Below are 15,052 nucleotides of genomic sequence, written 5' to 3' on the forward strand. Positions count from 1 at the left end.
ATAATGATCAATTTTTAAACAACATGCCACAATTTTAAAATATAAAATGTTAAAATATACCCCCCCAACACCACCATCATGTATATTGGACAGCAGGCTAATGGGCCAAAAGAACCTGTTATTTCACAGTTTGTGACCCTGCCAACAATCAGCCAGATCAGAGGCAAGAGTATGGGCAAAATTGATGTGTTTTTTCTTTTAAAATCTGGAAATATTGTAACCGACCAGCCTCCCCTGTTTGAAAGACTACCAGCCGCCACTGGTATGAAGAAATAACTGGGGAAGCGAAGGGAACCAGGGAAAGGAGAACACTTGTTGAGGATACATGCATGCTCCCACAGGAAGCAACTCTGATGTCATGATAGCTGCGCCGGTTGAACAAAAGAGTTCCTTATAAATGATGCATTTTCTCTATGTTTATTCCATTTTAGACACATAAAAACATTACGAAACACTGCCCTAGAACTGATATGGTGACTAGAATTTGGTTAGTTTTCAGTGGTAATTTCCTTTAATTAGTGTGCATATAGTGACCTGTGATGATGTCTCATTCAGGATGTATTCCTGCCAGGAAGAATATAGTAACTCAAATAATTACTCTTTACAACCATAGTAAACAGAAAAGCATCTCAGCATGCATGAAACAATGACCTTCTGTTGTTGTAGCCCATCCACTTCAAGGTTTGGTGTGTTGTGCATTCTGACATGCTTTTCTGCTCGCCACGGTTTTAAAGTGTGATTATAGACTTCCTGTCAGCTCAGGCCAGTCTGATCATCCTCCTCTGACCTCTCCCTCATCAGCAAGGTGTTTCAGCCTGAAAACCCTCCGCTCATAGGATTTTTTGTTTGTATGTTTGTTTGTTTGTTTTTTGCACCATTCTGTGTAAGCTCTAGAGGCTGCCGTGTATGAAATTTGCAGATCAGCAGTTTCTGAAATACTCAAACCAGCCTATCTGGCACCAACAACCATGCCACAGTTACAATCACAGAAATCACCTTTTTTTTTTTCCCACATTCTGATGTTTGACATGAACATTACCTGAAGCTTCTGAACTGTATCTGCATGATTTCATGCATTGTGTTACTGCCACATGATTGGCTGATTAGATATGCATAAGTGTGCAGGCATTTCTAATAAAGTGAACAGTGAGTATGTTCACTGAGCAGCCAAGAAACTATTTCATTCCTTTATAACATAGAAAACCAGTTAAACATGTATTCCCAGTGTACTGGACAAATCATTCATAGGTTCAAAGTTGAGCACAGATAACACATCAGGTTGTCCTTCATTTCTTTGAGATATTTTATCTTCAGTTGCTTAAAAATACTATTTCAGCTCACCCTACATGTTACACATGATTATAAGTGCCTACATTTATAACATTTGCTGGGCACAATACTAAGACCATATGATAAATATAAATTATACAGAGAGCAACTATACTGTCAGTAAAAAGAGTATACTGAGCAAAAAAACAAAACAAATACAGAATGAAAAAAGCACGAAAATGATAAAAAGAAGTGTCCCTCTAGATAAGGACATAAGATCTAGTCCCAGAGGAAGAAGTGAAGCCTTTACAGTCTGCAGTCTCTTTTATTTGACTGTAAAGATGCTGAAGTCAAACAGTGTGTTCCGATATAACTGCGACACCAACAAACCATGTAACCCCAGAAATAAAGCTGATCAAATATACAGCATCATTTTCAGAGAGTGATGTGGATCACTCTGTGTGTACAGTGAAATGTAGTCCCTCCAGCAGACACTGCAGCATTCGAAATCAAAGTGCAGGGTATTTTCATTTTCACCAAAGAATTATTGTCTTGCATACAAGCAGGAAGAGAACCCCCCCCACAAATATCTGTCCTCATCGTTGCATGGCTGAAAGACCAAAATGATTTCTTCAGCCAAGCTTTGGCCCATTCCATTATTGCAATGTCTGGAGATGTCTGTACCATGTCCACCACCCAAAACAATCAGGCAAATAAACTGTCTGACAAATGACGCTGGAAAAACGTGAATGGGGAGGTGGGTTTATCCACAATTTTCAGCAGCAGTCATGACATGGCCTGGTCACAGCACACCATATTCCTGCAGAGACTTGATGAGCACTGTGTCTTTCACATCGTTGAACACCTTGCGGATGTTGCTGGTGTCGGTGGCACAGGTGAAGTGCGGGTAAATGGTCTTGTTTTCCTTCTTCTCAGGGTTCTGTGCCTGCTGCTTGTACATCTCACGGATGAACTCCATGGCTGCATCAGGATCCCGTTTCTTGCCTGAAAATGGAACCCAATGAAAGAGGGTCAGTGCCATGGAAGTTAAGAGTTAGTTTCATAAAAACAACAAATAGAGTAGGAGTTGTGTTAATGGAAATGTGAACACGATATTCACTTTGCTTATGTGCTAATGGAGTATACGTAATCACTGGTTTAAGAGATTATAAATAATAAATATATAAGATTTCAAGAAACATAAAATAATTTCAAAGAAATTGAAATCATAGTAGAAAACTATCCATCCATCCATTATCTCTAGCCGCTTTATCCTGTTCTACAGGGTCGCAGGCAAGCTGGAGCCTATCCCAGCTGACTATGGGCGAGAGGCGGGGTACACCCTGGACAAGTCGCCAGGTTATCGCAGGGCTATAGAAAACTATGATTTAGAAATTTTGGCATGCATGGATCTGGCTACTTTTAATGTCAGTTTACTTTTTTTCTGGCCCAGAACCTCCACCTCCAGCCAAAACAGAACTGCTCAGAAAGCCCCGTTTGCATTAAAAGCTACCTCACACAGCATGTGTAGTTTCAACAGAGGGAGTGGGGTCGAGTGGTGTGAAGGGGAAAGCTCGTCAATGTTTGTACTGCAATTGTAATTCATACCACACGCAGCAGAGGGCTCTAAAAATGACAGACTGCTCTTTTAAAGGGGAACTGAAGGCAAATTTTTTATCATCAAAATTCTATTTATCTCATTTTATAAAATATAGGAATGCATTTCTGACAGCTATTTTGTCACTGCTATAGCAAGTTATGAGTGTTTGGAATATGCTATGTAATATATCAGTCCATATGTCAAAGCGATGGCCGTAAACGAGATTCGCTGAGACCTGTGCGAGACATCGTAGGACGGAAGTAAAACGTACAGCGGAAATCAAAGTGACCAACATCTGCCAACGTCGTCAAAAGACGCATGCGCCCTCCTTTGATTGCTGACGTAATCAAGCCGGAAGTTTTCCCTGTGTCCGAAATCGCTCCCTACTCACTATATAGGGCACTATATAGTGGGGACACCATTTTGTAGTGCTGTCCGAAACCTTAGTGAGGATTACGAGGGAAATGCGCTCAGTATCATATGCATTTATCACAAAAATACATGCACGTATTTTTTATTTTGAAAACCCAGCAGCCGCCTGATCTGGCACCTTTTAATTGTGCGACAGTAATGACGTAAATACCAGCGCGACGGACTCGTCCTTATCCTGTCGTCTTTCCAACTCTTCTCTACTCCACGTTGGTTCAGAGTTGTATGGAATAATCTCCATCACTGATGAAGCTGGCAAATCTCGAAATTAATCTAAATTGGAATGATATGGCGATCTGGGGCGGCACGGTGGTGTAGTGGTTAGCGCTGTCGCCTCACAGCAAGAAGGTCCTGGGTTCGAGCCCCGGGGCCGGCGAGGGCCTTTCTGTGTGGAGTTTGCATGTTCTCCCCGTGTCCGCGTGGGTTTCCTCCGGGTGCTCCGGTTTCCCCCACAGTCCAAAGACATGCAGGTTAGGTCAACCGGTGACTCTAAATTGACCGTAGGTGTGAATGTGAGTGTGAATGGTTGTCTGTGTCTATGTGTCAGCCCTGCGATGACCTGGCGACTTGTCCAGGGTGTACCCCGCCTTTCGCCCGTAGTCAGCTGGGATAGGCTCCAGCTTGCCTGCGACCCTGTAGAAGGATAAAGCGGCTAGAGATAATGAGATGAGATGAGATGGCGATCTGGCCGCTGTGTAAACAGTTTTCAAAATGGCGGCGCTGACACTTCATGTTTGAAGTCTCGCACAAGTCTCGTGAAGATCGCGCGGATAAGCGACGCCTGCCGTGGACCAAACGAACTACAGTCAACATGGCTAAAAACCGAAAAGGCCGATAAGTGTAATATAATATGCCAATACGAGTCACGATATAAGGTTAATAAAACCGAAAACGTAATTGAATAACACGTTAATTAAGAAATAAAGCAAGTTTAAAAATGACTTCAGTTCCCCTTTAATGCAAGGCTCAGTGTCAGGTAATAGCTACTGTTCTGTCCTGAATTGAAAATGTGCCCTACAAATCCCATCATGCAAACAGCTGTCGTAGGTGAGAGCTGGAAATTCTACCCAGTTCCATTATAAAAACCAGGCTTCTGTTAGTCTTGTCTGCTTGCTGATGTTGGGCATTTCATGGTTGCCATGAGTAACAGTTAGGAATGGGAAAGCGAAGGTTTGGAGATACAGAGATATAAGGTGACTCGGAACACTTCCACAAACACAAGTCAACACACTCTTTGCCAGGGCATGCCTTATCAGATAAAATAGGATGAACTGTAGGTGTGTGTAATTTTAGCTCATTATACCTTGGAACCCGTGGAAGTAGTTCTGCAGGTCGGACATTTTGATCTTCTCAGCTAGGATGTCCATTTTATTGAGAAAGAGGATGATAGAGGAATTGGCGAACCAGGGTGAGTGGATGGTAGTGTAGAAAAGTGTCAGACTCTCTTGCATACGGTTCTGTAATGCAGGAAGAATAAATAGTGGAATATTAACTCAGTACTATCAGAGGAAGTGGAAAAAACATAAAAATAAAAAAGAAGCGTGAGAACAAGAAATAAAGTGGTGGGAAGAGGCATCTCTAAGATCAGTATGGATACAATGATACCAGGGCGGCACGGTGGTGTAGTGGTTAGCGCTGTCGCCTCACAGCAAGAAGGTCCGGGTTCGAGCCCCGTGGCCGGCGAGGACCTTTCTGTGTGGAGTTTGCATGTTCTCCCCGTGTCCGCGTGGGTTTCCTCCGGGTGCTCCGGTTTTCCCCACAGTCCAAAGACATGCAGGTTAGGTTAACTGGTGACTCTAAATTGACCGTAGGTGTGAATGTGAGTTGTGAATGGTAGTAAATGAATTATACCTTTAATGGACATAAAAATGCCTTAAGACAGCTCTCATTATCTCATCTCATCTCATTATCTCTAGCCGCTTTATCCTTCTACAGGGTCGCAGGCAAGCTGGAGCCTATCCCAGCAGACTACGGGCGAAAGGCGGGGTACACCCTGGACAAGTCGCCAGGTCATCACAGGGCTGACACATAGACACAGACAACCATTCACACTCACATTCACACCTACGGTCAATTTAGAGTCACCAGTTAACCTAACCTGCATGTCTTTGGACTGTGGGGGAAACCGGAGCACCCGGAGGAAACCCACGCGGACACGGGGAGAACATGTAAACTCCGCACAGAAAGGCCCTCGCCGGCCACGGGGCTCGAACCCAGACCTTCTTGCTGTGAGGCGACAGCGCTAACCACTACATCACCGTGCCGCCCTGGTATCATTGTATCCATACTGATCTTAGAGATGCCTCTTCCCACCACTTTATTTCTTGTTCTCACACTTCTTTTTTATTTTTATGTTTTTTATATTATATTGTATATTATAATATATATTTTACACTTTTGGCACAAGTAGTGTATGTGTTTTGTTTTTTTTTCCCTATGTCCATCCATCCATCCATTATCCGTAATCGCTTATCCTGCACACGGTCGCAGGCAGGCTGGGGCCTATCCCTGCTGACTATGGGCGAGAAGTCATAGTCGCCAGGTCATCGCAGGGCTGACACAGAGACAAACAACCATTCACACTCACACCTACGGTCAATTTAGAGCCAACAATTAGCCTAACCTGCATGTCTTTGGACTGTGAGGGAAACCGGAGCACCCGGAGGAAACCCACGCAGACACGGAGAACATGCAAACTCCGCACAGAAAGGCCCTCGCCAGCCGCTGGGCTCGAACCCGGACCTTCTTGCTGTGAGGCAACAGCGCTAACCACTGCACCACCATGCCGCCCTTTTTTTTTACCCACGTGATTTTGTAATTTATTTTTAATGTAGGGCATGTGGTTGCATTTTTTCCAATCTGATTTTCTCACACAAATTATTCTTTTTCACATGAACATGTATTGTTCACATGATGTCCCATGTATTTACTCGAGTTCTTGCAAACTCAACTTTGCAGTTCTGATCAGATTTTCCTGGTCGGAAATGCACAAAGGTTTCCCTTTGAGACTTTCACCCCAGTGACAAGCACTTTTTTTTAAACGGAGTGACAATGCAAAACATAATACCAATTTTTAGACAACCGAGAAAAGTTTTTACTTTTGAATATGTACAAAAATGAATTCTTTTACAGTACTTCTTTATACAAATGCTGAAGCTACTCATGATACTCTCAGAAAAGTGTATTACCCACTTCAACCTAACCTCTGTTGCATTATTTTCACTTTAATAATCATAAAAGTTGTTGAAAACGTTACAGAGAGGAGGACATCATATTTGCTGTTATTTTATTTCAAGGAAGAATCTAATTAACACAGGAAGTAATGTTCCTGACTTTAGATAAAAAGAAGAGATCTGTTAGTCAGATAATCTCACAACAGTTCGGACTGGATAAGACAGCAAAGAGAGGTCCGTGAAGCACAGTCAAGGGGTCTGGGTTTTTATTTGTGTTTTGTTTTGTTATAGTGGAACTTATAATCCACTTTACAATATCAGATTGGTGCATCACTATTTACCAGTAATGGAAAGAAAGAGGAAATAAGAGGGAGAACATAAGGACTATGCTGCAAAAACTCGTCCACTGCTAGTCCAATCTCTTTCCATTCATTATCATTCAAAGTAATAAATAATAATTTTAGCTATCTTGGTGGGTCTGTTCCTAAATCACAATCTGTGAAAGGCTAATTTTCATAACATACCAAAGAGGATATTATAATAATAATCTTATATTTATTTCAGTGCATTCCATACTTTGTCATGAAAGCATTCTTTAAAAGGCGTATTAGTTTTATTTCATCATTTATTGGAACAGTAAAACACCTAGGATCTGGATTTTTTTTTTCAAAGGCCTAAGATGCATGGTGAGACGGTTCTACCAAATTTTCAAATCTATTACTGACCTGCAAATATTAAAAGCCTATAACACTGGCTATGGGATACATCCACCCTGGACGTTCCTGCCTGGTTACAAATTGAATCAAGGTCTTGCAGTTGGATTTCACTTTCTGGTTGTTGAGTTCATCGAGCCCTTTGAACATACACCCCAAACCTGCTAGAACCCTGTGGTGTTACATTCCTTCAAATTTTGTTCCCAATTTAGTAAACATGGATTAGTCTCCATGTCTATTTTAACCCCCATTGCAGTCAATCACCTGTTCTCAGCCTGCCTCTTAGATAATACATTTGATCAGTGGTTCACAAAAGGAGTTCTGAATATTAAGATACTGTATAAAGAAAATGTTTCATGTCATTTGACCAAGTTAAGGATGAGCTTGCTCTACCAGCACATCTTTTTTTTATATTTACAAATCAGACATTTGATATGGAATCAGTTTACTCAATTCCCTTCCCCACCACCAAAACATTTTTTTGATTTAATCCTCGAAATCAAACCTGAGGTTAAGGGAATAATAACAAGGCTTTATACAGCTAGATTTGATACGGAAGCCTCTTCACGCTTAATAATAAAGGAAAACTGGGAGAGGGATTTGGGGATGGACATAGCCAAAGCACAATGGACAAAAAGGATTCACTCTGGATCTACAGTGGTGCTTGAAAGTTTGTGAACCCTTTAGAATTTTCTATATTTCTGCATAAATAGGACCTAAAACATCATCAGATTTTCACACAAGTCCTAAAAGTAGATAAAGAGAACCCAGTTCAACAAATGAGACAAAAATATTATCCTTGGTCATTTATTTATTGAGGAAAATGATCCAATATTACATATTTGTGAGTGGCAAAAGTATGTGAACCTTTGCTTTCAGTATCTGGTGTGACCCCCTTGTGCAGCAATAACTGCAACTAAACGTTTCCGGTAACTGTTGATCAGTCCTGCACACCGGCTTGGAGGAATTTTAGCCCATTCCTCCGTACAGAACAGCTTCAGCTCTGGGATGTTGGTGGGTTTCCTCACATGAACTGCTCGCTTCAGGTCCTTCCACAACATTTCCATTGGATTAAGGTCAGGACTTTGACTTGGTCATTACAAAACATTAACTTTATTCTTCTTTAACCATTCTTTGGTAGAACGACTTGTGTGCTTAGGGTCGTTGTCTTGCTGCATGACCCACCTTCTCTTGAGATTCAGTTCATGGACAGATGTCCTGACATTTTCCTTTAGAATTCGCTGGTATAATTCAGAATTCATTGTTCCATCAATGATGGCAAGCCGTCCTGGCCCAGATGCAGCAAAACAGGCCCAAACCATGATACTACCACCACCATGTTTCACAGATGGGATAAGGTTCTTATGCTGGAATGCAGTGTTTTCCTTTCTCCAAACATAACGCTTCTCATTTAAACCAAAAAGTTCTATTTTGATCTCATCCGTCCACAAAACATTTTTCCAATAGCCTTCTGGCTTGTTCACGTGATTTTTTTAGCAAACTACAGACGAGAAGCAATGTTCTTTTGGGATTGCAGTGGCTTTCTCCTTGCAACCCTGCCGTGCACACCATTGTTGTTCAGTGTTCTCCTGATGGTAGACTCATGAACATTAACATTAGCCAATATGGGAGAGGCCTTCAGTTGCTTAGAAGTTACCCTAGGGTCCTTTGTGACCTTTCCAATGATTACACGCCTTGCTCTTGGAGTGATCTTTGTTGGTCGAGCACTCCTGGGGAGGGTAACAATGGTCTTGAATTTCCTCCATTTGTACACAATCTGTATGACTGTGAATTGGTGGAGTCCAAACTCTTTAGAGATGGTTTTGTAACCTTTTCCAGCCTGATGAGCATCAACAATGCTTTTTCAGAGGTCCTCAGAAATCTCCTTTGTTCGTGCCATGATACACTTCCACAAACGTGTTGTGAAGCTCAGACTTTGATAGATCCCTGTTCTTTAAATAAAACAGGGTGCCCACTCTCACCTGATTATCATCCCATTGATTGAAAACACCTGACTCTAATTTCACCTTCAGATTAACTGCTAATCCAAGAGGTTCACATACTTTTGCCACTCACAGATATGTAATATTGGATCATTTTCCTCAATGAATAAATGACCAAGTATAATATTTTTGTCTCATTTGTTTAACTGGGTTCTCTTAATCTACTTTTAGGACTTGTGTGAAAATCTGATATTGTTTTAGGTCATATTTATGCAGAAATATAGAAAATTCTAAAGGGTTCACAAACTTTCAAGCAACACTGTATTTGTGCGAGACATGGTCTTATTCAATTCAAGATTGTACATTAGCTCTATATGTTAAAGGTCAAGCTTTCCAAAATTTTTCTGGGGTTAGTCCTACCTGTGACAGATGCAACCAAGCTCCAGCCAGTCTTTAGCACACGTTAGCCAATTTGCCCAATTTTAACGGCATTATTACACTATATTTGGAGTTTATTCGGAAATTACAAGTCTAACAATTGAACCCTGTCCTTTTCTGACTTTTTGGTGTACCATCAGAGGATCTTGCCCTACAAAAAGCACAATCAAATAGCATAGCCTACTCTTCTCTCTTGGCAAGGCATCTCAATCTTTTAAACTGGAAGAACGATACCCCCAACCCCTAACTGTGGATTGGTGATGTCATGTTTTTCTGAAGATTGGAAAGAGAAGAGACCCACTGAAACAATTCACAGGGAAATTTGAAGTGGTATGGAAGCTTTTTATTTTGTATGTACAACAGTTGACAATGCCTCTTACCTCTGGATAAGAGATACTGCATGGTAATTATTTAATTAACTCCTCTCTGGACTGTTTCCTTGTTGTTGTTTTTTGTGCTTTTTTTTAATTTGATGGTTTTATTAAATGTCTGCGCCATTCCCCTGCTGTATTTGTGCATCATGTATGTTCTAAAAGCATTAAAATATATTGACAAGGAAAAAAAACCCCTCATCCACTCACATCTCTGTTGTTCTCCTCCAGGACCTGATCGTATTCACTAAGTGAAGCCAAGAAGATGAGCGACGTCACATTCTCGAAGCAGTGGATCCATTTCCTCCTCTCTGATTTCTGTCCCCCAACATCTACAATCCTGTTTCAGTGTGCATGTGTGTTACAGATGTAAATAGTGAAACAGACAGAATCAGAAGCATTTTTTACCACATACCACAGTCTTTCCACATATAGTTTGGCCATATTCCATATTACAAGCTGAACCCGAAACAGCTGCTCTCATCCTACACAAACAGTTAATCACACTGCTAATCATGGAGTTTTTCCTTGCCACTGTTGCCACAGACTTGCTCATTAGGGATAAATAAATTTATTAGGCATAAATGTATTAGTTCATATGTTTAAAACCTTTATTTTTCTGGAAAGCTGCTTTGCAACAATGTCTACTGTTAAAAGCATGGCACAAATAAATCGACGACTTACAGTTAGGTCCATAAATATTTGGACAGAGACAACATTTTTCTAATTTTGGTTCTGTACATTACCACAATGAATTTTGAACAAAACAATTCAGATGCAGTTGAAGTTCAGACTTTCAGCTTTAATTCAGTGGGTTGAACAAAATGATTGCATAAAAATGTGAGGAACTAAAGCATTTTTTAAACACAATCCTTTCATTTCAGGGGTTCAAAAGTAATTGGACAAATTAAATAATTGTAAATAAAATGTTCATTTCGGGGGCGGCACGGTGGTGTAGTGGTTAGCGCTGTCGCCTCACAGCAAGAAGGTCCGGGTTCGAGCCCCGTGGCCAGCGAGGGCCTTTCTGTGTGGAGTTTGCATGTTCTCCCCGTGTCCGTGTGGGTTTCCTCCGGGTGCTCCGGTTTCCCCCACAGCCCAAAGACATGCAGGTTAGGTTAACTGGTGACTCTAAATTGACCGTAGGTGTGAATGCGAGTGTAAATAGTTGTCTGTGTCTATGTGTCAGCCCTGTGATGACCTGGCGACTTGTCCAGGGTGAACCCCGCCTTTCGCCCGTAGTCAGCTGGGATAGGCTCCAGCTTGCCTGCGACCCTGTAGAACAGGATAAAGCGGCTAGAGATAATGAGATGAGATGTTCATTTTGAATACTTGGTTGAAAACCCTTTGCTGACAATGACTGCCTGAAGTCTTGAACTCATGGACATCACCAGACGCTGTGTTTCCTCCTTTTTAATGCTCTGCCAGGCCTTTACTGCACCGGTTTTCAGTTACTGTTTGTTTGTGGGCCTTTCTGTCTGAAGTTTAGTCTTTAACAAGTGAAATGCATGCTCAATTGGATTGAGATCAGGTGACTAACTTGGCCATTCAAGAATATTCCACTTCTTTGCTTTAATAAACTCCTGGGTTGCTTTGGCTTTGTTTTGGGTCATTGTCCATCTGTATTATGAAACGCCGACCAATCAGTTTGGCTGCATCTGGCTGGATTTGAGCACACAGTATGTCTCTGAATACCTCAGAATTCATCCGGCTGCTTCTGTCCTGTGTCACATCATCAATAAACACTAGTGACCCAGTGCCACTGGCAGCCATGCATGCCCAAGCCATCACACTGCCTCCGCTGTGTTTTACAGATGATGTGGTATGCTTTGGATCATGAGCTGTACCACGCCTTTGCCATACTTTTTTCTTTCCATCATTCTGGTGGAGGTTGATCTTGGTTTCATCTGTCCAAAGAATGTTCTTCCAGAACTGTGCTGGCTAGATGTTTTTTAGCAAAGTCCAATCTAGCCTTTTTATTCTTGAGGCTTATGAGTGGCTTGCACCATGCAGTGAACCCTCTGTATTTACTTTCATGCAGTCTTCTCTTTAGGGTAGATTTGGATATTGATACGCCTACCTCCTGGAAAGTGTTGTTCACTTGGTTGGCTGTTGTGAAGGGGTTTCTCTTCACCATGGAAATTATTCTGCGATCATCCACCACTGTTGTGTTCTGTGGGCGTCCAGGTCTTTTTGCATTGATGAGTTCACCAGTGCTTTCTTTCTTTCTTTCTTTCTTTCTTTCTTTCTTTCTTTCTTTCTTTCTTTCTTTCTTTCTTTCTCAGGATGTACCAAACTGTAGATTTTGCCACTCCTAATATTGTAGCAATTTCTCGGATGGGTTTTTTCTGTTTTCGCAGCTTAAGGATGGCTTGTTTCACCTGCATGGAGAGCTCCTTTGACCGCATGTTTTCTTCATAGCAAAATCTTCCAAATGCAAGCACCACACCTCAAATCAACTCCAGGCCTTTTATCTGCTTAATTAAGAATGACATAACGAAGGAATTTCCCACACCTGCCCATGAAATAGCCTTTGAGTCAATTGTCCAATTACTTTTGGTCCCTTTAAAAACAGGGTGGCACATGTTAAGGAGCTGAAACTCCTAAACCCTTCATCCAATTTTAATGTGGATACCCTCAAATGAAAGCTGAAAGTCTGGACTTTATGTCCATGTCCATTATATAACTACAACTTGAATATGTTTCAGTAAACAGGTAAAAAAAAAAACAAAATTTTTGTCAGTGTCCAAATATATATGGACCTAACTGTAATAATGATAATGCTTTAGTGCAAAACAGCTGACAATTTTACATCAAGTAAAGTCTTTTTTTCCCCTGCTGGCAAACAGTTTAGATCATAAATTCAGCTAATATCTTGCTACTGAGCTAAGGTAGCAAGCAGATGCCTTTTTGTCTCATCTCATCTCATTATCTCTAGCCGCTTTATCCTTCTACAGGGTCGCAGGCAAGCTGGAGCCTATCCCAGCTGACTACGGGCAAAAGGCGGGGTACACCCTGGACAAGTCGCCAGGTCATCACAGGGCTGACACATAGACACAGACAACCATTCACACTCACATTCACACCTACGCTCAATTTAGAGTCACCAGTTAACCTAACCTGCATGTCTTTGGACTGTGGGGGAAACCAGAGCACCCAGAGGAAACCCACGCGGACACGGGGAGAACATGCAAACTCCACACAGAAAGGCCCTCGCCGGCCCCGGGGCTCGAACCCAGGACCTTCTTGCTGTGAGGCGACAGCGCTAACCACTACACCACCATGCCGCCACTTTCTATGATCAGTTGCAGCTAAACAGCTATTACTACAGACTATCGCTAAGATGTGGATTGCTAGTGCATTTTTTCCAAACTGTAAATTTAGCTAGAGTAGCGGCTACAATTATCAACAGTCCATAATTATTGACACCGTTTCAGATTTACCAATAAAAAAAACAATTTTACAAAAGTGAGTTTCAGTTACAACAGTTATTATCGGTTAATTAATCAACCGGAAGACCCGCCTCGCCCTTTGATCTTGTCGTCTGATGACACAGCTCGTTACCTGAGATGGAATTTTTTTAGCACAATCAGCAATTTGAGGAAAACCTGAATGTTATCATCACAGGTAAGCATGGTGGAAAGATCATGGACACGTTTTACTTATCAAATTCACCGATATTTCATGATCTCCTTGTCGAAACCTACTTTGTTTCTTACTCTTTCATTTGACAGTCGCCATTTTGTATCTAAATGGGTGTTTGAGAAGTCACATGAGGTGTCGATAATAGTGATCATTAGTCCATCATTATCGACACCCTGTGGAATTAAGTGACATTTACAGCTGTTATGGATCGATCTTTGTGTAACATTGTTGAAGTAGATGAAGTACTTGAAAAAAAATAAAAGTGCTGTGATTTATAACAACTTTTTTCTGATTCATAACAGAATGGAATGCTTATAGAGTATTTGGAATTCTATTGCAATAAATAGAATTAGACCAGAATTAAATTCCTAGCATATAAAAAATTACATGCTTGAAATATTCAGATTTTTCTATTCCATTCAGAAAAAAAAAATATATATATATATATATATATATATATATATATGGGCGGAACGGTGGTGTAGTGGTTAGCGCTGTCGCCTCACAGCAAGAAGGTCCAGGTTCGAGCCCCGTGGCCGGCGAGGGCCTTTCTGTGTGGACTTGCATGTTCTCCCCGTGTCCGCGTGGGTTTCCTCTGGGTGCTCCGGTTTCCCCCACAGTCCAAAGACATGCAGGTTAGGTTAACTGGTGACTCTAAATTGACTGTAGGTGTGAATGTGAGTGTGAATGGTTGTCTGTGTCTATGTGTCAGCCCTGTGATGACCTGGCGACTTGTCCAGGGTGTACCCCGCCTTTCACCCGTAGTCAGCTGGGATAGGCTCCAGCTTGCCTGCGACCCTGTAGAACAGGATAAAGCGGCTAGAGATAATGAGATGAGATGAGATATTACAATATCAGGAAACATTTTATTTTTTGGTTGGAGGAATGACATGCGACCTTTGACCTGGATTTTCATGTGGTTATAATGTCAATTGCCTGTTGACATTTATTGGCAAACTACAAAACTAGAAATTAATACAAACAACAACGAACGATTGACAAAATGTGATCTACGAAAATACGGTACTTAGAAAGTGGGTAGAAAGTGGAACAAAAAGATTTTCTGACACAGACTAAACATTAACAGTTAATTTGTTTATAAGCATTAGAATTACTTCCTCATTTACGTCAACACCGACATCCATATATTGAAATAAAAGATATTTTGTACTAAATATAAGTCTACGTAAAACAAATTTTACAACCCCGATTCCAAAAAAGTTGGGACAAAGTACAAATTCTAAATAAAAATGGAATGCAATAATTTACAAATCTCAAAAACTGATATTGTATTCACAATAGAACATAGACAAGAATGGGTTAACATTCCTATCCCTAAACTTGAGCAACTTGTCTCCTCAGTCCCCAGACGTTTACAGACTGTTGTAAAGAGAAAAGGGGATGTCTCACAGTGGGAAACATGGCCTTGTCCCAACTTTTTTGAGATGTGTTGTTGTCATGAAATTTAAAATCA

The 15,052-nt window shown here is 41.2% G+C and overlaps 1 protein-coding gene across 1 annotated transcript in view; it reads right to left on the minus strand.

The window, feature by feature from the left end:
- Positions 1-430: 430 nt before the first annotated feature.
- Positions 431-15,052, minus strand: part of LOC132899519 (guanine nucleotide-binding protein subunit alpha-11-like) — a 30,262-nt gene continuing 15,640 nt past the window's right edge. The window contains exons 6-8 of the mRNA XM_060941480.1: positions 10,147-10,276; positions 4,602-4,755; positions 431-2,274 (exon numbers count right to left, since the gene is read on the minus strand). Coding sequence (XP_060797463.1) covers positions 2,072-2,274; positions 4,602-4,755; positions 10,147-10,276 — 487 coding nt within the window. The 3' untranslated portion in view covers positions 431-2,071. The remainder of the gene's footprint in view (positions 2,275-4,601; positions 4,756-10,146; positions 10,277-15,052) is intronic.

This window comes from Neoarius graeffei, chromosome 15 (genome assembly GCF_027579695.1).
Source record: "Neoarius graeffei isolate fNeoGra1 chromosome 15, fNeoGra1.pri, whole genome shotgun sequence".
In the NCBI taxonomy this organism is placed as follows: Eukaryota; Metazoa; Chordata; class Actinopteri; order Siluriformes; family Ariidae; genus Neoarius; species Neoarius graeffei.